This window comes from Coregonus lavaretus (genome assembly GCF_964263955.1).
Source record: "Coregonus lavaretus genome assembly, chromosome: 33".
In the NCBI taxonomy this organism is placed as follows: domain Eukaryota; kingdom Metazoa; phylum Chordata; class Actinopteri; order Salmoniformes; family Salmonidae; genus Coregonus; species Coregonus lavaretus.
The window spans coordinates 24,087,542-24,111,311 of NC_140020.1; the positions used below are offsets into that span (position 1 = coordinate 24,087,542).

The 23,770-nt window shown below is 43.0% G+C and overlaps 1 protein-coding gene across 1 annotated transcript; it reads right to left on the bottom strand.

Annotated features, from left to right (window-relative positions):
- Window positions 1-222: 222 nt before the first annotated feature.
- On the bottom strand, window positions 223-22,963 carry LOC311108561 (SNW domain-containing protein 1-like). The gene is made up of 13 exons (XM_084151216.1): window positions 22,909-22,963; window positions 22,231-22,384; window positions 21,797-21,958; window positions 21,032-21,234; window positions 12,251-12,355; window positions 11,594-11,663; window positions 11,336-11,401; window positions 9,795-9,911; window positions 9,340-9,484; window positions 8,536-8,638; window positions 7,593-7,710; window positions 7,278-7,441; window positions 223-1,158 (listed from the first exon to the last, which is right to left on the bottom strand). Exons 1-13 carry the CDS (start codon window positions 22,920-22,922, stop codon window positions 966-968), a joined length of 1,614 nt encoding a protein of 537 aa, XP_084007342.1. The 5' UTR covers window positions 22,923-22,963; the 3' UTR covers window positions 223-965.
- Between the last annotated feature and the right edge of the window lie 807 nt (window positions 22,964-23,770).

Here is a 23,770-nt window from a genome sequence, read left to right on the forward strand (position 1 = left end):
TTACAAGAATACACCTAACAGAGGGTCTGCATTCATTGACTGAGGAAAATGCATCTGGGTCATGTTCATTAGCACATGCAATAGAAAAAATGTTGCAACAGAAAGAATTTGAGTCAGATAGTCTGTTCTCTTCTGGTTGGTGTCTAATAAACCCCAACAATTGCATTCTAAAATCTGATCACAAAGGTTTATAAAATATTTACTAACACAGACTTCTCTGGGGTAAATACAGAGACACGTTTATTCCATTATATGAAATGTATTCAGTGGTAGTACTGTACAAGTTAGAGTAGGTTTACATTGTATCCCACCAGTAACATAGGTTGTATAGTTATTCTAAAGATGCCTTAGAGTAGATCACGTAAGACCTGAAAGGGGAATTCAATCAAACTCCATCACAGGAATGCTGCTAGATCAAAGACCATATATCACACAGGCATAATAATATTGCTTACAAATACTAGGGGGCTTTACTTAAAACACACGTTACAGGCAAGATAGTGCTGTATGTAAAGATGAAGGGATGCTGTACAGAAAAAGGTCATTATCAACAAATAATCCCTGCTAGTTCCTGGGGGGGGTTCAGCCATACAACACACACACACACACAGAATGTCTATAGTTCCAGTCAGGGTCCTGACCCAACTCTCCCTCAGACTTCCCCAACTCCGCCTCCCTCAGTATTCCCCAACTCTCCCTACCTCCTCGAACATTCCCTCCCCCTCTCTTCCCCAACTTTCCCTCCCTCCTCCCAAAACCCTGGATTACGTTCAGTAGGTATAGAAAGGAGAAAACAGCTTCAAATTTAAAATAAAAACGGCCCATTCTCATTGGACTACATTCTAGTGAAAAAACACATTCAGTGACTTCTGAACTTCGACGTTTTGAAACATTTCCCAACATTTTATGCCTACTGAACGCTACCCTCCCTTCCCACCAGACCGAGGGTCTCGGTCTCGTTTCCATCACTCCTTCCTGCGTTTCTTGTCGTGGTCATAGTCCTTGGAGCCTCTGCTGGTGGAGGGTCTCTTGGAGCCCCCGTGCTGCTTAGCCTCCTCCAAAAACTTGTCCAGACCGAAGGGATCCTCCTCAAACTGGACGGGGCCGTCACGACGAGGACCGTGGTCCGTACCAGAGAACTCACGGTCAGGAACAAATCTGGGAGAGGGGAGAGAGAGAGTTAGGATATGTTTGAATGTTTCTGAAATAGTAGACAAAATGAGGCAAAGAAAATGGTTGGGTTTTGGATCCATGTAGGTATGACCCATAGAAATTATAATGCAGGGTTTATATGGTTTATTTATTTATACAGGTCTGTGTCAATATACAGTTAACTAGTTAAATAAACTAGCTTCCACCAAGCCATAGGACTGCTGAACAGTTTATCAAATAGCTACCAGGACTATTTGCATTATTACCCTTTATTTGATTATTATTTATTATGATCTTTTGCACTGACTCTCTTGCACAGGCTCGATGTACAATCACTGGACTCTAACCACACACTCACATATACAACACTGACACTCCAACACACACACACACTCTACTCTGTTTATTATTTATGCATAGTCACTTCACCCCTACCTACATGTACATCACAGAAGGTTGGTGGCACCTTAATTGGGGAGGACGGGCTCGTGGTAATAGCTGGAGTGGAATCAGTGGAATGGTATCAAAATGGTTTCCATGTGTTTGGATGTCATTCCATTTACTCTATTCCAGACAATATTATGAACCGGCCTTTCCTCAGAAGCCTCCACTGATGTACACTACCAGTCAAAAGTTTTATAACACCTACTCATTCAAGGGTTTTTCTTTCTTTTTAAAATGTTCTACATTGTAGAATAATAGTGAAGACATCAAAACTATGAAATAACACATATGGAATCATGTAGTAACCAAAAAAGTGTTAAACAAATCAAAATATATGTTATATTTGAGATTCTTCAAATAGCCACCCTTTGCCTTGATGACAGCTTTGCACACTCTTGGCATTCTCTCAATCAGCTTCATGAGGTAGTCACCTGGAATGCATTTCAATTAACAGGTGTGCCTTGTTAAAAGTTAATTTGTGGAATTTCTTTCCTTCTTAATGCATTTGAGCCAATCAGTTGTGTTGTGGCGAGGTAGGGGGGGTATACAGAAGTTCGCCCTATTTGGTAAAATACCAAGTCCATATTATGGCAAGAACAGCTCAAATAAGCAAAGAGAAACAACAGTCCATCATTACTTTAAGACATGAAGGTCAGTCAATATGGAACATTTCAAGAACTTTTAAAGTTTCTTCAAGTGCAGTCGCAAAAACCATCAAGCGCTATGATGAAACTGGCTCTCATGAGGACCGCCACAGGAATGGAAGACCCAGAGTTACCTCAGCCTCAGAAATTGCAGCCCAAATAATCGCTCCACAGAGTTCAAGTAACAGACATCTCAACATCAACTGTTCAGAGGAGACTGTGTGAATCAGGCCTTTATGGTCGAATTGCTGCAAAGAAACCACTACTAAAGAACACCAATAAGAAGAAGAGACATGCTTCGGCCATGAAACACGAGCAATGGTCATTAGACCGGTGGAAATTTGTCCTTTGGTCTGGAGTCCAAATTTGAGATTTTTGGTTCCAACCGCTGTGTCTTTGTGAGACGCGGTGTGGGTGAACGGATGATCTCTGCATGTGTATTTCCCACCGTAAAGCATGGAGGTGGTTATGGTGTGGGGGTGCTTTGCTGGTGACACTGTCTGTGATTTATTTAGAATTCAAGGCACATTTTACCAGCATGGCTACCACAGCATTCTGCAGCAATACGCCATCCCATCTGGTTTGGCCTTAGTGGGACTATCATTTGTTTTCAACAGGACAATGACCCAACACACCTCCAGGCTGTGTAACGACTATTTTACCAAGAAGGAGAGTGATGGAGTGCTGCATCAGATGACCTGGCCTCCACAATCCCCTGACCTCAACCCAATTGAGATTAGTCGGACCGCAGAGTGAAGGAAAAGCAGCCAACAAGTGCTCAGCATTCAAGACTGTTGGAAAAGCATTCCAGGTGAAGCTGGTTGAGAGAATGCCAAGAGTGTGCAAAGCTGTCATCAAGGCAAAGGGTGGCTATTTGAAGAATCTCAAATATAAAATATATTTTGATTTGTTTAACACTTTTTTGGTTACTACATGATTCCATGTGTTATTTCATAGTTTTGATGTCTCCACTATTATTCTACAATGTAGAAAATAGTAAAAAGAAACAAAAACCCTTGAATGAGTAGATGTTCTAAAACCTTTGACCGGTAGTGTACATATTACCTCAATTACCTTGATTGACTCGTACCACTGCACATTGACTCGGTACCGGTACTCCTTGTATATATATCCTCATTATTGTTATTTTATAGTGTTACTATTTTTCCTTTTGTTTGTTTAGCACATTTCAGACGTTTTTTTAAACTGCATTGTTGGTTAAGGGCTTGTAAGTAAGCATTTCACGGTAAGGTTTACCTAAACCTGTTGTATTCGGCGCATGTGACAAATAAAATGTGATTTGATAAAGGAAACACTTTAGTAATACAAAGTATATTGAAAGCAGCTGCTTCCACATAAGTGTGGTTCCTGAATTATTTAAGAAATTAACAAACCATCAATGCTTAGCGGTCATGTCATAGAGATGGAAAGAGTTGCCTCATCATTGTATCTGTCCCATTATGGCGTCTGTGACAGCATGGGCAGCGCCATTGAGGCTATCTCCATTTTAAAGTAGTACATTTTCTTATTTTGTGTTTGAAAAAAGTGTAAAGCTTATGTTGGTGATCCACAGCCTGCAGTGCTTGAATCCTGAACCAAATATTGTGCCATTCATTTATTGTGGCCACTAGATAGCAGTGTTAAAGCCATTTACAAACCATAGGACCCAATTGGAAGAAGACAATGCTCTGATCATTGGCTGATCGTTCCCAACCAATAGGAATCCCCACCCAGTTGACTACTTAAAAAATGGTGGAAGCCCTCAATGGAAATGTCCATGCTAAAATGGGTTAGATCCTAGTTGAGTCCTCTATACATCTCTATGGGTCATGTACAGTGGGGAGAACAAGTATTTGATACACTGCCGATTTTGCAGGTTTTCCTACTTACAAAGCATGTAGAGGTCTGTAATTTTATCATAGGTACACTTCAACTGTGAGAGACAGAATCTAAAACAAAAATCCAGAAAATCACATTGTATGATTTTTAAGTAATTAATTTGCATTTTATTGCATGACATAAGTATTTGATCACCTACCAACCAGTAAGAATTCCAACTCTCACAGACCTGTTAGTTTTTCTTTAAGAAGCCCACCTGTTCTCCACTCATTACCTGTATTAACTGCACCTGTTTGAACTCGTGACCTGTATAAAAGACACCTGTCCACACACTCAATCAAACAGACTCCAACCTCTCCACAATGGCCAAGACCAGAGAGCTGTGTAAGGACATCAGGGATAAAATTGTAGACCTGCACAAGGCTGGGATGGGCTACAGGACAATAGGCAAGCAGCTTGGTGAGAAGGCAACAACTGTTGGCGCAATTATTAGAAAATGGAAGAAGTTCAAGATGACGGTCAATCATCCTCGGTCTGGGGCTCCATGCAAGATCTCACCTCGTGGGGCATCAATGATCATGAGGAAGGTGAGGGATCAGCCCAGAACTACACGGCAGGACCTGGTCAATGACTTGAAGAGAGCTGGGACCACAGTCTCAAAGAAAACCATTAGTAACACACTACGCCGTCATGGATTAAAATCCTGCAGCGCACGCAAGGTCCCCCTGCTCAAGCCAGCGCATGTCCAGGCCCGTCTGAAGTTTGCCAATGACCATCTGGATGATCCAGAGGAGGAATGGGAGACGGTCATGTGGTCTGATGAGACAAAAATATAGCTTTTTGGTCTAAACTCCACTCTCCGTGTTTGGAGGAAGAAGAAGGATGAGTACAAGCCCAAGAACACCATCCCAACCGTGAAGCATGGAGGTGGAAACATAATTTTTGGGGATGCTTTTCTGCAAAGGGGACAGGACGACTGCACCGTATTGAGGGGAGGATGGATGGGGCCATGTATCGCGAGATCTTGTCCAACAACCTCCTTCCCTCAGTAAGAGCATTGAAGATGGGTCGTGGCTGGGTCTTCCAGCATGACAACGACCCGAAACACACAGCCAGGGCAACTAAGGAGTGGCTCCGTAAGAAGCATCTCAAGGTCCTGGAGTGGCCTAGCCAGTCTCCAGACCTGAACCCAATAGAAAATCTTTGGAGGGAGCTGAAAGTCCGTATTGCCCAGCGACAGCCCCGAAACCTGAAGGATCTGGAGAAGGTCTGTATGGAGGAGTGGGCCAAAATCCCTGCTGCAGTGTGTGCAAACCTGGTCAAGACCTACAGGAAACGTATGATCTCTGTAATTGCAAACAAAGGTTTATGTTCCAAATATTAAGTTCTGCTTTTCTGATGTACCAAATACTTATGTAATGCGATAAAATGCAAATTAATTACTTCAAAATCATACAAATGTGATTTTCTGGATTTTTGTTTTAGATTCCGTCTCTCACAGTTGAAGTGTACCTATGATAAAAATTACAGACCTCTACATGCTTTGTAAGTAGGAAAACCTGCAAAATCGGCAGTGTATCAAATACTTGTTCTCCCCAGAGTATAAAAATTCCCAGTTGCCCATTATTTCAGCTACCATGGTTAGAAGAGGAGATCTCGGTGACTTTGAGAGGTCTCAAAAGGAGCATAGGGGGTTTAAAGGGTGTGTCTAAGCTAACATATGGAATTGTTTTAAGATGGTCATACCAAGAATCATTTATCTATTTGATTTTGAGTTTTAGGACCCCTTAAGGTATAAAAAAAAAAAAATAGAAAAAAATTGAATTTGGCTTTTCTGCTATTAGCCCATAGAAACGCATTGAATAACAGCTTCATACATGGACAAACAGACAGTAAGAAAAACATTTTTTGAAAGGAAGTTTGTTCTGAAGTGTCCGTCCTATATCTGAGAGATAAAAGAAAGATCAGGAAACATTATGTTGACATATTTTACTCCTTATTTTAGGCACTAAACCAACTCCATATATACTCATTTTTTAAACTGGTACCCGTATACCTTCAGAATAATCTTGTGAGGCTTGTTGGCGTCCTAGAGTAAAACCAACACCATTGTGTTCGTGAGAGTCTCATCTTTCCATAGAGAGGTCATAATAGTTTGTTGGCCAAACTGTTTGGACGCTACATACATTTTTGTGAGAAGATGTCTCATGGTCTGACAAACACAGCTCTAGCTCTGCCACCTTTCACGCAGATGCGGAAGGACGACATCGGCGGATACTGTGGATTGAGACGCAGCCCATGCAAAAAATAGATATCTAGATAGATATCTCTAGCTTAAACTGATGGATTTTGATGCTAATTAGATTTCTGCGGGGCCACAGACATCGACTCTAGGGGGTTCCCTTTATTTTGGCAGTTACCTGTATGTATTGATGTGCACTGTTTGGAATGCTGTCCATTTAACTTTCTTGGTTTATTATTTCCCCAAAGTGATCGAAAAAAACAGGTAGAATATATCAGTGATGGCAACAATCTGTCAGATAATACTGTTCTATAGTGTTAATAAGGCTATCTGTAGAAAAACAATAAAATAATCCTATCCTATACACCAGCCAGTAAAACGAACTGAGACTGGATTTCAGTAGACATAATGGACATTAGGGAAGAGATACTACATATGAAGTAAGCCTCTCTGTTCTGGTATACGCACTATACCATCGACGTCTGCATGATCCACTTTGGTGCAATATCACTACAGTCCTTACACATACAGACTGCAACGTTCTTGCATTGCGTACGTAGGGTATAAATTAGGCTTAAACATCGCATTTCTCAGCAGTCGATTGCATCTCTCCCCAGAGAGGCAGCAGCGGCACGGAAACAGATGACCTATGATACCTGTCGCTCTGCACGAGTGTGACCAGGTCATCAACATACAGTAATATACTGTATATGGATATAGTATAGGCCAGGTCTCTCTCCAACCCTGTTCCTGGAGAACTACCGTCCTGTAGGTTCACTCCAAACCTAATCTAGCACACCAGATTAAAAAAATTAACTGGTTGATAAGCAGAAGCAGGTTAATTACAACTGGGGTTGAAGCGATAACCTACAGGAGGGTAGCTCTCCAGGAACAGGGTTGGAGAGCCCTGGTATAAGCTATATTCAGAAGGGTAATATAACAGACGGAGGTAGTACCTGTTGCTCTGCATGAGTGTGTCCAGGTCATCTCCGTACATGTCCTTGTCAGAGCTCTTGGTGGGCCGGTAGATGTTCTGGGCCATGTCTCTGCCACTCCTGAACGGCTGGTCGTACACATTGTACATCTCATCCTCCCCGCCTGCAAAACCGCTGTCCATACCCTGGGGGGGGGGGGAGAGAGGGATGGGGAGGAGGGCGAGAGTAGTGGTTTAACAAAGGACAGACAGTGTAACAGGTGAGATCTTAAATCGCTCTAGTTGAAACCCCACTAGAGGATAACCTCTGACAGCACAGCAGGTGTGTGTGTCTCACCTTGGTCTGGTTGAACAGTCTCTGGTCGTACTGAGCCTCACTGGAGGCTCTAGGGTTGGGCTGACCCAGAGCGATGAGCTCACTGACGTCCCTGTCCTGGTCTCTCTGCAGCTTCGACCTGACGATGGGAATAAACCAAACCAGACAGTTAGTTAAGGAGGAAGGCGAGAGAGAGACAACATATGGATACGGGAGAGCTTGATTTTTAGCTCGACTGGTGCTGTAATTTAGGAGTACTAGAATGGAATGCACATATTTGGGCGGTAGCCCACCAGCCCGCGAGCTAAATGTAACGCACCAACCTCTGTAGCTTGTGTGTGAAATGAGTTGTTGCACCAAACCGCACATCACTGTCCGCTAACCATATAACAATCCCAACATATCTGCAGATAATCGCTTTAGCAGAAGTGACTGCAAGGTTAAGTAGACGCTCGGGGCTAACCGTCTCTTCATAATGAGGCCATTTACAACCAGCAGTCAAGCCTGTCGTTGTAATCAGTGGCTGTCTCCCTCCTTTCTTCCTACCGCTCTCCTCCTTCCCCCTTCCATCATCTGACAGCTCCACTGCAGAGACAGACAACTGGAGTAGAGTAGCCCAATCTCTCTCCATCCCCCCTGTCTGTCTCTCACCAACTTTCTCGCTCTCATTTTCTTTGTTTGTCTCTGTCTGTCTCCCTCTCGGTCTCATTCGATCTCTATCTCTGAAACAGTGCAGCTGTAGCAGACAGGACGGTCAGGGGGTCTAGGCTGGGTGCTGCTGTGGCCAGCTGCGTTCCTTCAGCGCTCCCGATGAACCATGAATGATTCAGCAGGGTGTGTGTGTGTGTGTGTGGATATGTCTGTGTGTGTGGATGTATGAGTGGGCAGTGTGCATGGTGTTTCTATGTGTGGAGGCGTGGCATGGTGTGTGTGTGTCTTTCCGTGCTGTTAAAAATGAATGTACCTCTTATCGGGGGCGGCTCTGGAGATGTTCCTGTCGTGCTGTCTCTCTTTCCTCCTGTCATGGCGGATCTCGTCACGCTCCCTGGCCTCACCGTCCTCACCACCTGCCACAGGAGAGAAAGGGGGCGTAGAAGAGAGGGGAGGTATGGAGAGAGGGGAGGTATGGAGAGAGGGGAGGTATGGAGAGAGGTACAGGGTGACGATAGAGAGAGGGGAGGTATGGAGAGAGGTACAGGGTGACGATAGAGAGAGGGGAGGTATGGAGAGAGGGGATAGAGAGGTACAGGGTGACGATAGAGAGAGGGGAGGTATGGAGAGAGGGGATAGAGAGGTACAGGGTGACGATAGAGAGAGGGGAGGTATGGAGAGAGGGGATAGAGAGGTACAGGGTGACGATAGAGAGAGGGGAGGTATGGAGAGAGGGGATAGAGAGAGGTACAGGGTGACGATGGAGAGAGGGGAGGTATGGAGAGCGAGGACGAGAGAGAAGCGAAAGGGTGTTACCAGGCGCCTCACTCACACATAATCAGGACTGACAGTTGAGTAGTCTGCTCTCTGCATGCACACAGCTACTTGGACAAGATTCTGAGAAAGGTCTATGGGTTCGTGTTTCTCAATGTTGCATTTGGTTAAACATTGTCAGTATATTTAATTTCAAATATATTGACTGATTTGTCAGACTATCCACATGACTTTACAACACTTTACATTGGCAGTCCTTGTACAGGAAAACATGAAATCACAAACAGGTGATCTGATCCTAGATCTGTGGTTAGGGTCAAGCAGGAAGAGGTTGTGGACTGACCTTTGTCTCCTCCGTGACCTTTGATCCCTGCCCTGCGGTCTCGGGCCATCTGAGCCAGCTCTCTGAGCTTCTCCTCCTTCTTCTCCTTCTCTTTCTGGGCCATCTTCTTCTCCACCTGGGCTCTCATCTCCACAGCTTCTCTGGCCTGGATGCAGTGACACAGAATTAGTTTACATTCATTTAAATCAACATCACATGCTAAACTAGGCTACTAGCGTAAGTGTGGCTTGGAGGCATATAGGCTTAGACACAACACAACAAAGAGAAAACACAATCTTATTTTTTATGATGAGAGAATCACTAAATGCTTGAGCCAATATCATACAGAAAATAAGTTGGCTTTGAAATGGACACAAAGAGATGACCATTCACCAAAAAACTGATATTTCAGAGAGGCTCGGAGAAGTCGCTAAGCACAGGACAAACATCAGTTCCCAAAACCACAAACAGAGTACCTTTCTGTCAGCGATGTAGAGCGCCTCGGCCAGTTTGGCAAAGTTCTCATTGATGTGAACGGTCTGCAGTCCTCTACCGTCCGCCGCCAGACGCTTGTCCAGGGGGATGGTGTAACCCTAGGAGACAAACACAGAACATAGGACTTCACTTTGGGAATACTTTCTATGAATTACACACTCACACATAATTAAGTGATAATGCCCTCGTAGGCGGTGTTTGGAGCATATATTGGCACAGGTCTTGTTAGGGCCGAGACTTTGTCTCGGGACGGCAAACCGTGCCAATATATCCTCCAAAACACCGCCTTCGAGGGCATTATCACTTTTATACAACGGGTTTCCAACATACTCAAATAATGAGACATATTTTCATTAAAAACGTTATTTTGGTGAATTTATTCATACCATTTCATCCTTCCACAGGATATAATCCCGACACAAATCTAGGGTTGCTACCCAAATCGGCTGGTCGTTCGTTCTATCGGTTCGGTTGCCAGAGTCGTGACCCAGTCGTTCAGTCTTTTGTTCTGTATCAGTCGTTGGTTCTAAATGTTCCATTGCCATACTGGCTGGCAACGTTCTTATCCCTTGCTTGCTAGCTAGCCAACTGCGGCTAACTTACAGTCACGTCAAACAGTGCAGCCAGAATAACAACAAAGTAGCTGCATTTGTTTAAGCTGTTTTCTAGTGACATTTATTTGGATGCATCCATAACAATGAGCTAATGATGCGCGATTTCACCTGGCATAGAAAATGTGCTCTCTCGTCAGGACACTGTTGTTCAGAGGAGCTAGCCAACAACACAGCTAACACAATCACTTCAAACTGAAGCTGGAAAGACTGCAAACTGTAGCTGGAAAGACTGCAAACTGTAGCTGGAAAAACTGCAAACTGTAGCTGGAAAAACTGCAAACTAGATGCACTGCGTTTTGTTTACCTTCATTTTTGTATTTTATTATTAAAGCCAGCTAATTCATGATTTCGACTGGCTGAGAAACGCTGCCTGCCTGTCTGTCTCATCACGACACGTTCATTACTATGGGACAGCTGGAGATCGAATTTGAATATTGAAACAATGTTGCAAATGTCAGAGACAGACAGCAATGTTTATACAAATCTCCGCTGTTGAAAACTAACTGTAAGTCTAAAAGAAATGGGAGATAATGTCTAGATGCTTTTTATAGTGGAGATCAAGTTTATAACTTGCCTGGCTGGGCTGATGAGACAGTGGATTGCGCAGTCAGATGGAACAGAGTAAATAGGCATTTTAACGTCATAGATTTAGCCGGTGGTAACTTGTGGAATAGACACCGGCTGGAATGTGGTTTTAACCAATCAGCTTTCAGAATTAGACCCACCGGTTGTATAATGCCTTATAATGAAAGTATAGTGCATTATACAACTTTGCTTTAGGCAGTCATAACAACCCCTAGTCATAGAACACAGGAGAGTACTTACAATGTCAGCAATCTTGACCTCATACAAACACAACCTCCCATTGATTCACTAGTGTCTCCAGAGGGAGTGAGCAGAGTTAGTACCTTTGCGTTCTTCCAGTTTGAGATGCAGGGAGGAATCTTCCACTCCTGTTGTTCCTTGACTGTCATCTGGTAGGACAGAGAGAGAAAACACGTCACATCTTTGTTCAACATTTACACAGCTAGAGAAAAAGTACATTTAATTTTGCCATTAAAGGTGTCGAGTTGATCGGATCCTTTTACACATTATTAAAGTAATAAAAGCATAACTAGTAACTTCAATCTTGAGATCAGTTAAGTCTGTCTGAACCCCAATGGTACCTTTCTGCTTGGTGAGTGCATGACAGGTGCAGGAGGGGAGGGAGGTCCACGAGGAATCTTCTTATTGATCCTGGAATAGCAACATTTACATTTCACATCCTAGTAAGCGAGAGTGCTTCTAGCTTTGTTTAGGGATGTGCATGACTCAAGTTACCCTAGCACAGACAGGTTGGTTGTTAAGTATCAAAACCAACACGTGCGCAACTATGGGGCAAAACAGACGAGGTTGGCTTAGATTGTTGACAACATGTAAGCTATATCTGATATCCAATGTTTTTTGAAAAAAAATACATTTGCACAATGACCACTTGTTGTCTCTCAAATACATTGTTACAGTTGCTTGTTAGCTAGCTAGCTAATTTTAACCATCTGTCAAAACACCTCAAAACAAGACATGGTATCAGGTACGAGATAAAACTAGCTGAAATGAGCCACCTACGATTCCCCACATGGCAGCTTCTTGTCATTGTTGCTAGCTATCTGGCCATCCAGAATCACAACAACACACAGCCTTCTGCCACATTGAAGCGTGCGCATCGTTTCCGTGACGTTGTCAGCTAACCAGTCTATAGCAAGATAGTGAAAGTGACAAGCACATAAGTTTTAAGTTCAGTCAGTTATGAGTTTAGTCAGCAACGCTGGTGGGAATGTACTTACTTGAAGCGTGGGGGCTCCATGGGGTCCTTCTGCATCTCCACCATACGGATGACCCTTTGTTTGGCCCCCGAGTTGAAGGCCACGCCCTGCTGGGACGGAGTGTACCTGGGGAAATAATACAAGGTATCAGAATCTGTATGACGCTGTATGAATGAAGGCCTACATACACTGCTCAAAAAAATTAAGGGAACACTTAAACAACACAATGCAACTCCAAGTCAATCACACTTCTGTGAAATTAAACTGTCCACTTAGGAAGCAACACTGATTGACAATAAATGTCACATGCTGTTGTGCAAATGGAATAGACAACAGGTGGAAATTATAGGCAATTAGCAAGACACCCCCAATAAAGGACTGGTTTTGCAGGTGGTGACCACAGACCACTTCTCAGTTCCTATGCTTCCTGGCTGATGTTTTGGTCACTTTTGAATGCTGGCGGTGCTTTCACTCTAGTGGTAGCATGAGACGGAGTCTACAACCCACACAAGTGGCTCAGGTAGTGCAGCTCATCCAGGATGGCACATCAATGCGAGCTGTGGCAAGAAGGTTTGCTGTGTCTGTCAGCGTAGTGTCCAGAGCATGGAGGCGCTACCAGGAGACAGGCCAGTACATCAGGAGACGTGGAGGAGGCCGTAGGAGGGCAACAACCCAGCAGCAGGACTGCTACCTCCGCCTTTGTGCAAGGAGGAGCACTGCCAGAGCCTTGCAAAATGACCTCCAGCAGGCCACAAATGTGCATGTGTCTGCTCAAAAGGTCAGAAACAGACTCCATGAGGGTGGTATGAGGGCCCGACGTCCACAGGTGGGGGTTGTGCTTACAGCCCAACACCGTGCAGTATGTTTGGCATTTGCCAGAGAACACCAAGATTGGCAAATTCACCACTGGCGCCCTGTGCTCTTCAGATTAAAGCAGGTTCACACTGAGCACGTGACAGACGTGACAGAGTCTGGAGACGCCGTGGAGAACGTTCTGCTGCCTGCAACATCCTCCAGCATGACCGGTTTGGCGGTAGGTCAGTCATGGTGTGGGGTGGCATTTCTTTGGGGGGCCACACAGCCCTCCATGTGCTCGCCAGAGGTAGCCTGACTGCCATTAGGTACCGAGATGAGATCCTCAGACCCCTTGTGAGACCACATGCTGGTGCGGTTGGCCCTGGGTTCCTCCTAATGCAAGACAATGCTAGACCTCATGTGGCTGGAGTGTGTCAGCAGTTCCTGCAAGAGGAAGGCATTGATGCTATGGACCGCCCGTTCCCCAGACCTGAATCCAATTGAGCACCTCTGGGACATCATGTCTCGCTCCATCCACCAACGCCACGTTGCACCACAGACTGTCCAGGAGTTTGCTTTAGTTCAGGTCTGGGAGGAGATCCCTCAGGAGACCATCCGCCACCTCATCAGGAGCATGCCCAGGCGTTGTAGGGAGGTCATACAGGCACGTGGAGGCCACACACACTACTGAGCCTAATTCTGACTTGTTTTAAGGACATTACATCAAAGTTGGATCAGCCTGTAGTGTGGTTTTCCACTTTAATTTTGAGGGTGACTCCAAATCCAGACCTCCATGGGTTGATAAATTTGATTTCAATTGATAATTTTTGTGTGATTTGTTGTCAGCACATTCAACTATGTAAAGAAAAAAGTATTTAATAAGATTATTTCATTCATTCAGATCTAGGATGTATTATTTTAGTGTTCCCTTTATTTTTTTGAGCAGTGTATGTTATACAGCGTGTGGCCTAGTCCTCCTTTTGCTTTCCTTACTGCCCATGATGACAGGATTTATATAGCCTAGTCTTATTATCTAGGGCGTTCACTCACTGCTGTACAATGTAGAGAAAAACGGGGCAATTCAAGAGGGTGCTTTGAAATTAATGTCAAAACATTGTTGTTTTCTTTGCCCTATGTCATTATAAATTACATATAATTAATCATTAGATTGTTCTATACAATATTATAACCTTAACATACTTGTACTTGACAGTGTTGATGAAATAAGAATGTTAATTTGAGGTGACCGTTGCTAGTTTAGACTGCGACGCTCTTGGTTGTATCTCTTCCATATGTGGTGAGGTGAGACCATTTGGAGGTGTTTCCGCTGGTTGGACAAATCAAAATCAACTTGATACCTTTGTAATTTTCACCTCCAGATCCTTGGTTTTCATTGCCTAAAACCACGATCAATCTGCGTTTCTATGGCGATTTAAAGGGAAAGACTCAGAAATACACAATGAAAACAGGAACAGATTGTCTTTGCGGAGGGTGGATATTGAAATTCAGTATTTTGCTTTGTGTGTGTGTGTGTTTGTTTGTATATATTATATATACACTACCAGTCAAAAGACTGGACACACCTACTCATTCAAGGGTTATTTTTTATTTTTAAAAGATTTTACATTGTAGAATAATAGTGAAGACATCAAAACAATGAAAGAACACATATGGAATCATGTAGTAACCAAAAAAGTGTTAAACAAATCAAAATATTTTATATTTGAGATTCTTCAAATAGCCACCCTTTGCCTTGATGACAGCTTTGCACACGCTTGGCATTCTCTCAACCAGCTTCATGAGGTAGTCACCTGGAATGCATTTCAAATAACAGGTGTGCCTTCTTAAAAGTTAATTTGTGGAATTTATTTCCTTCTTAATACGTTTGAGCCAATCAGTTGTGCTGTGACAAGGTAGGGGGTTTACAGAATATAGCCCTATTTGTTAAAAGACCAAATCCATATTATGGCAAGAACAGCTCAAATAAGCAAAGACAAACAACAGTCCATCATTACTTTAAGATGTGAAGGTCAGTCAATACGGAACATTTCAAGAACTTTGAAAGTTTCTTCAAGTGCAGTCGCAAAAATCATCAAGCGCAGTCGCAAAAATCATCAAGCCACAGGAATGGAAGACCCAGAATTACCTTTGCTGCAAAGGATATGTTCATTAGAGTTAACAGACTCAGAAATTGCAGGCCAAATAACTGCTTCACAGAGTTCAAGTAACATACATCTCAATATCAACTGTTCAGAGGGGACTGTGTGAATCAGGCCTTCATGGTTGAATTGCTGCAAAGAAACCACTACTAAAGGACACCAATAAGAAGAAGAGACCTGCTTGGGACTGCACTTGAAGAAACTTTCAAAGTTCTTGAAATTGTCCATATTGATTGACCTTCATGTCTTAAAGTAATGATGGACTGTCGTTTCTCTTTGCTTATTTGAGCTTTTCTTGCCATTATATGGACTTCGTGTTTTACCAATTAGGGCCATCTTCTGTATACCCCCCTTACCTTGTCACAACACAACTGATTGGCTCAAATGCATTAAGAAGGAAAGAAATTCCACAAATTAACTTTTAACAAGGCACACCTGTTAATTGAAATGCATTCCAGGTGACAACCTCATGAAGCTGGTTGAGAGAATGCCAAGAATGTGCAAAGCTGTCATCAAGGCAAAGGGTGGCTATTTGAAGAATCTCAAATATAAAATATTTTGATTTGTTTAACACTTCTTTGGTTACTACATGATTCCATATGTGTTATTTCATAGTTGATCTCTTCACTATTATTCTACAATGTAAAAAATCGTAAAAATAAAGAAAAACCCTTGAACGAGTAGGTGTCCACACTTTTGACTGGTAGTGTTTACAGTGGGGGAAAAAAGTATTTAGTCAGCCACCAATTGTGCAAGTTCTGCCACTTAAAAAGATGAGAGAGGCCTGTAATTTTCATCATAGGTACACGTCAACTATGACAGACAAATTGAGAAAAAAATTTATGAATTTATTTGCAAATTATGGTGGAAAATAAGTATTTGGTCACCTACAAACAAGCAAGATTTCTGGCTCTCACAGACCTGTAACTTCTTATTTAAGTGGCTCCTCTGTCCTCCACTCGTTACCTGTATTAATGGCACCTGTTTGAACTTGTTATCAGTATAAAAGACACCTGTCCACAACCTCAAACAGTCACACTCCAAACTCCACTATGGCCAAGACCAAAGAGCTGTCAAAGGACACCAGAAACAAAATTGTAGACCTGCACCAGGCTGGGAAGACTGAATCTGCAATAGGTAAGCAGCTTGGTTTGAAGAAATCAACTGTGGGAGCAATTATTAGGAAATGGAAGAGATACAAGACCACTGATAATCTCCCTCAATCTGGGGCTCCATGCAAGATCTCACCCCGTGGGGTCAAAATGATCACAAGAACGGTGAGCAAAAATCCCAGAACCACACGGGGGGACCTAGTGAATGACCTGCAGAGAGCTGGGACCAAAGTAACAAAGCCTACCATCAGTAACACACTACGCCGCCAGGGACTCAAATCCTGCGGTGCCAGACGTGTCCACCTGCTTAAGCCAGTACATGTCCAGGCCCGTCTGAAGTTTGCTAGAGTGCATTTGGATGATCCAGAAGAGGATTGGGAGAATGTCATATGGTCAGATGAAACCAAAATAGAACTTTTTGGTAAAAACTCAACTCGTCGTGTTTGGAGGACAAAGAATGCTGAGTTGCATCCAAAGAACACCATACCTACTGTGAAGCATGGGGGTGGAAACATCATGCTTTGGGGCTGTTTTTCTGCAAAGGGACCAGGACGACTGATCCGTGTAAAGGAAAGAATGAATGGGGCCATGTATCGTGAGATTTTGAGTGAAAACCTCCTTCCATCAGCAAGGGCATTGAAGATGAAACGTGGCTGGGTCTTTCAGCATGACAATGATCCCAAACACACCGCCCGGGCAACGAAGGAGTGGCTTCATAAGAAGCATTTCAACGTCTTGGAGTGGCCTAGCCAGTCTCCAGATCTCAACCCCATAGAAAATCTTTGGAGGGAGTTGAAAGTCTGTGTTGCCCAGTGACAGCCCCAAAACATCACTGCTCTAGAGGAGATCTGCATGGAGGAATGTGCCAAAATACCAGCAACAGTGTGTGAAAACCTTGTGAAGACTTACAGAAAACGTTTGACCTGTGTCATTGCCAACAAAGGCTATATAACAAAGTATTGAGAAACTTTTGTTATTGACCAAATACTTATTTTCCACCATAATTTGCAAATAAATTCATTAAAAATCCTACAATGTGATTTTCTGGAAAAAAAAATCTCATTTTGTCTGTCATAGTTGACGTGTACCTATGATGCAAATTACAGGCCTCTCTCATCTTTTGAAGTTGGAGAACTTGCACAATTGGTGGCTGACTAAATACTTTTTTTCCCCACTGTATATGTATACATATATATATACACACAGTTGAAATTGGAAGTTTACATACACCTTAGCCAAATACATTTAAACTCAGTTTTTCACAATTCCTGACATTTTATCCTAGTAAAAATTCCCTGTCTTAGGTCAGTTAGAATCACCACTTTATTTTAATGAATGTGAAATGTCAGAATAGTAGAGAGAATGATTTATTTCAGCTTTTATTTCTTTCATCACATTCCCAGTGGGTCAGAAGTTTACATACACTCAATTAGTATTTGGTAACATTGCCTTTAAAATTGTTTAACTTGAGTCAAACATTTTGGGTAGCCTTCCACAAGCTTCCCACAATAAGTTGGGTGAATTTTGGCCCATTCCTCCTGACAGAGCTGGTGTAACTGAGTCAGGTTTGTAGGCCTCCTTGCTCATACACACGCCTTTTCAGTTCTGCCCACACATTTTCTATAGGATTGAGGTCAGGGCTTTGTGATGGCCACTCCAATATCTTGACTTTGTTGTCCTTAAGCCATTTTGCCACAACTTTGGAAGTATGCTTGGGGTCATTGTCCATTTGGAATACCCATTTGCGACCAAGCTTTAACTTCCTGACTGATGTCTTGAGATGTTGCTTCAATATATACACATAATTTTCCTTCCTCATGATGCCATCTATTTTGTGAATATAGATACTTTTGTACCTGTTCCTCCAGCATCTTCACAAGGTCCTTTGCTGTTGTTCTGGGATTGATTTGCACTTTTCGCACCAAAGTACGTTCATCTCTAGGAGACAACGTCTCCTTCCTGAGCGGTATGACGGCTGCGTGGTCCCATGGTGTTTATACTTGCGTACTATTGTTTGTACAGATGAACGTGATACCTTCAGGCGTTTGGAAATTGCTCCCAAGGATGAACCAGACTTGTGGAGGTCTACAATAATTTTTCTGAGGTCTTGGCTGATTTCTTTTGATTTTCCCATGATGTCAAGCAAAGAGGCACTGAGTTTGAAGGTAGGCCTTGAAATACATCCACAGGTACACGTCCAATTGACTCAAATGATGTCAATTAGCCTATCAGAAGCTTCTAAAGCCATGACAACATTTTCTGGAATTTTCCAAGCTGTTTAAAGGCACAGTCAACTTAGTGTATGTAACCTTCTGACCCACTGGAATTGTGATACAGTGAATTATAAGTGAAATAATCTGTCTGTAAACAATTGTTGGAAAAATTACTTGTGTCATCCACAAAGTATATGTCCTAACCGACTTGCCAAAACTATAGTTTGTTAAAAAGACATTTGTGGAGTGGTTGAAAAACGAGTTTTAATGACTCCAACCTAAGTGTATGTACTGTTCGTCGGGAGCTTCTTGAAATGGGTTTCCATGGCCGAGCAGCCGCACACAAGCTTATGATCACCATGCGCAATGCCAAGCGTCGGCTGGAGACGTGTGAAGCTCGCCGCCATTGGACTCTGGAGCAGTGGAAACACGTTCTCTGGAGTGATGACTTGCACTTCACCATCTGGCAGTCCGACGGACGAATCTGGGTTTGGCGGATGCCAGGAAAGTTTGGTGGACAAGGAATAATGTTCTGGGGCTGTTTTCATGGTTCGGGCTAGGCCCCTTAGTTCCAGTGAAGTGAAATCTTAATGCTACAGCATACAATGACATTGTAGACGATTCTGTGCTTTCAACCTTGTGGCAACAGTTTGGGGAAGGCCCTTTCCTGTTTCAGCATGACAATGCCCCCGTGCACAATGAGATGTCCATACAGAAATGGTTTGTCGAGATCTGTGTGGAAGAACTTGACTTGCCTGCACAGAGCCCTGATCTCAACCCCATTGAACAGCTTTGGGATGAATTGGAATACCGACCGCGAGCCAGGCCTAATCATCCAACATCAGTGCCCGACCTCTAATGATTGTGGCTGAATGGAAGCAAGTCCGTGCAGCAATGTTCCAATATCTAGTGGAAAGCCTTCCCATAGGAGTGGAGGCTGTTATAGCAGCAAAGGGGGGACAAACACCATATCAATGCCCATGATTTTGGAATGAGATGTTCGACGAGTAAGTGTCCACATACTTTTGCTAATGTAGTGTAAATATATATTTAGCTCTTATTTAGTATTGTATTCAGCGGATTTAACTTAGAAAAAGAGCATGTTTTCACTCACGAACCTGCAGCCACTAGTTAGCTTGTCAGTTGACGTTAGCGCCGTTCTGCCGCAGAGCAGTGCCAGAGTTCTATTGAGCATTGACCACTTTTTGATCATGCCTGTGATGACATTCCATTCACTATAAACATGCTAAATTCTCAGAGTAAATCGTCGGTAACTTTTGAACTATACAGTGCTATAAAAAAGTATTTGCCCCCTTTCTAATTTTCTCTACTTTTGCATATTTGTGATACTGAATGTTATCAGATCTTCAACCAAAACCTAATATTAGATAAAGGGAACATAAGTGAACAATTAACACAACAATTACATATTTATTTCATAAACAAAGTTATGCAACACCCAATTCCCCTGTGTGAAAAAGTAATTGCCCCCTTACACTCAATAACTGGTTGTGCCACCTTTAGCTGCAATGACTCCAACCAAATGCTTCCTGTAGTTGTTGATCAGTCTCTCACATGGTCTTGGATGACATGGTTCCAGTAATGCCTGGCGCAAACCACACTCTGCATTCCACAGTAAGAACATCATACCAAAGGTCAAGCATGGTGGTGGTGGTGTGATGGTTTGGGGATGCTTTGCTGCCTCAGGACCTGGACGACTTGCCTTAATAGAAGGAACCATGAATTCTGCTCTGTATCAGAGAATTCTACAGGAGAATGTCAGACCATCCGTCTGTGAGCTGAAGCTGAAGTGCAGCTGGGTCATGCAGCAAGACAATGATCCAAAACACACAATCAAGTCTACATGAAAATTGCTAAAAAGCAACAAATTGGAAGTTTTGGAATGGCCTAGTCAAAGTCCAGACCTAATCCCAATTGAGATGATGTGGCAGGACTTGAAACGAGCAGTTCATGCTTGTAAACCCACACGTCACTGAGTTAAAGCAGTTCTGCATGGAAGAGTGGGCCAAAATTCCTCCACAGCGACGTGAGAGACTGATCAACAACTACAGGAAGCATTTGGTTGGAGTCATTGCAGCTAAAGGTGGCACAACCAGTTATTGAGTGTAAGGGGGCAATTACTTTTTCACACAGGGGAATTGGGTGTTGCATAACTTTGTTTATGAAATAAATGAAATAAATATGTAATTGTTGTGTTAATGGTTCACTTATGTTCCCTTTATCTAATATTAGGTTTTGGTTGAAGATCTGATAACGTTCAGTATCACAAATATGCAAAATTAGAAAGGGGGCAAATACTTTTTCATAGCACTGTATATGGTAGAGACATTGGGTTTGGACTATTGTTTTTCTGATGGAGTTTTCTATTGAATGCACACATTTGTATAAACCTTGAATGAATTAAGCATTTTATGGTTGAACACCCTATATTATCTTCCATTTTGAAAAGGGAGAAACTCATTAATAACAGTTGGCATCATCCATCACATTTAAAAACCGTACCTGATGTACTGTGCTGGGGCCTGTTTGTCAGCTGCCCTCACAGGCATAGCTGCAGCTATCTTCTGAGAGACCTGCTTCATCAGAGCATCACGGGTCTTCTCTGTCAGCTCTTTGACAGCCTCCTCGTCAGGCTTCTGCAGCTCTGGGGCATCGTCGTTCAGCACTTCCTTAGGAAGCAGGTCTGTGTACTTACTGAAGATCACCTGCACAGGGAGAAAAGAGGAGACAGCTGAACATATAGAAACTGAACTGTACACAGGTCCTCTGTGACAGCTTTTATTCAAATGATGGCTCTTAGTTTAACACAGGATCTTGGCAAGAAACAGCTTTGTTTACTTGGTAACTAGATGACAATAACAAAAACATAACTATGGTGGGTCACAGCACAGAAAAGGTCTGGAGACCACGGCTCTATAAAACAAACATGTGGGCACAACTATTCATAGGCAATTTCGGCCCCAAGGTCATGGTCCCGTGTGGCTCTGTTGGTACAGCATGGCGCTTGCAAAGCCAGGGTTGTGGGTTGTGGGTTTGATTCCCACGGGGGACCAGCATGAAAAAAGTATGCACTCACTACTGTAAGTCGTTCTGGATAAGAGTGTCTGCTAAATTACTTATGTAAAAAATGTAAAATAAATCCAAATGAAAATGACCAAATGGCTTACTTGATGTCACAGACTCATCTGAGAATGTCTCGTACCTACAACTACATTGTAGATCTAGGTAAACCAAGCAGACCAGCTGGATATCTATTCATATTCTTACCTTGTCCTTGCCCTGTCCCTGTCTGGCGATGGCGTCGTATTTGATCTTGCCCTCAGCGTCCACCTGTACAGCCAGGGCGTTGGAGGTTTTCTTCCTTCTGCCCATCTCCAGAGGGAACTGAGCCACGTGGATCTCAGGGAACGCACCGCCATCTCCAAAGTCCTACAACACAAGGGTGGGTGTCAAACACAGAGAGACTAGTAGTAAGACGCAATATGCAGCTGTACCCATCTCCACTGTCCTACAACACAGGGGAGTCCAACACACAAACTGAGAGGAAAAAGCTATGTAAAGCCGTTAGAGATGAGGTTCTCTAACTGTTTCACATGACATCTCTTTTCTGAACATTCAGGGTGTCATTTCTAACACAACACCAACAATAACACAGGTTAACTGAATCCATCATTAAACTAGGTATGGATTAAGCTTAGTACTTCCAGAGAGCGGGGCACCCAGCTCTTCCTGTAGCCGTAGGGAGGGGGTTCTCTGCGGGAGGAGACGAGGGCGGTGGAGTGGGACCTCTGTGCCCGGGCCCTCTCCTCGGACTCCAGCTGGTCCTGGGACAGCTGAGTCGGCGCCGGTAGGAAGCTGCAGGCAAAAAAAACAAAATACTAAATTGTCATTCTTCTTTCACTATTAGCTAGGGATTTCCCCTTCCGACATCTCGACTGTAAACAAGGCCATCGAACGTTAGGATAACGTAGTTAACGTTCCTTACTGTACGTAGTTACAGTAGCGTACGTGGACAGTGCATGTGTTAGCTGCAAATACTTGTTTTGAGACAAAACACAAGCTTTTGTTTGCAGTAGTAACGTAAAGGTACAGGTACTAATAACCCTGACCCCGATTCACCAAATAACTAGTTAAACCCCAAAACAAGAAACCGGTAAGAGACCAGCTACTAGTAACTAACTAACGTAGGCCAGGACTAGCTAGCTATATGCTAAAGAACAAAACATCGATTTCATAGCAATAATATGGTAGTAAAACCTTAGTAACGTTACATAATATAGTGGCCATTTGTCGTAACATGCATTTTTACCACTTAAACGTCTGATTGCAATTGTTTTACATTATGTAAAATATAAATAAGACCTTTCCACAATACTCACCTCGTCAGCGACATTTTAATTTATTCCACACAATGTCTATGATCTCGCGATGTCTGCTTCGACGTTTTTCTGAGAAGGGGGAGGAAGCGGGTGGAAGTGAGAGGTTTCGCTTTCAAATGAAATAAAATAAAATTGTATGTCACATGCTTCGTAAACAACAGGTGTAGACTAACAGTGAAATGCTTACTTAAAGGTCCCTTTCCAACAATGCAGAGTTTAAGATAAAGATAAAAAAGATAAAATAAGAGTACAAATAGTGACATAGGAATAAATACACAGTGAATAAAGAATAACAACAAAGAGTAGTGCCCTCTTCACAACTGTGTGGGTATGGACCATGTTAATTCCTTAGTGATGTGGACACACATGTACTTGACGCTCTTGACCCGCTCCAGTACAGCCCCATCGGTGTGGATGGGGGCATGCTAGGCCCTTAGTTACCTGTAGTCCACAATCAGCTCATTTGTCTTGCTGACATTGAGGAAGAGGTTGTTTTCCTGGCACCACACTGCCAGGTCTCTGACCTCCTCCTTATAGGCGGTCTCATCGTCGTCAGTAATACTAGATACAGTGGGGGAAAAAAGTATTTAGTCAGCCACCAATTGTGCAAGTTCTCCCACTTAAAAAGATGAGAGAGGCCTGTAATTTTCATCATAGGTACACGTCAACTATGACAGACAAATTGAGAATTTTTTTCCAGAAAATCACATTGTAGGATTTTTAATGAATTTATTTGCAAATTATGGTGGAAAATAAGTATTTGGTCACCTACAAACAAGCAAGATTTCTGGCTCTCACAGACCTGTAACTTCTTCTTTAAGAGGCTCCTCTGTCCTCCACTCGTTACCTGTATTAATGGCAC

What these genes read in the sequence shown, in the direction of transcription:
- LOC311108561 (XM_084151216.1), bottom strand. An exon ending in AGAGCCGCCCCCGATAAGAG is followed by an intron (nt 7,711 to 8,535) that starts GTACATTCATTT and finishes TCCCATCGTCAG; the next exon opens with GTCGAAGCTGCAGAGAGACC. An exon ending in GACTGTTCAACCAGACCAAG is followed by an intron (nt 7,442 to 7,592) that starts GTGAGACACACA and finishes CCCCCCCCCCAG; the next exon opens with GGTATGGACAGCGGTTTTGC.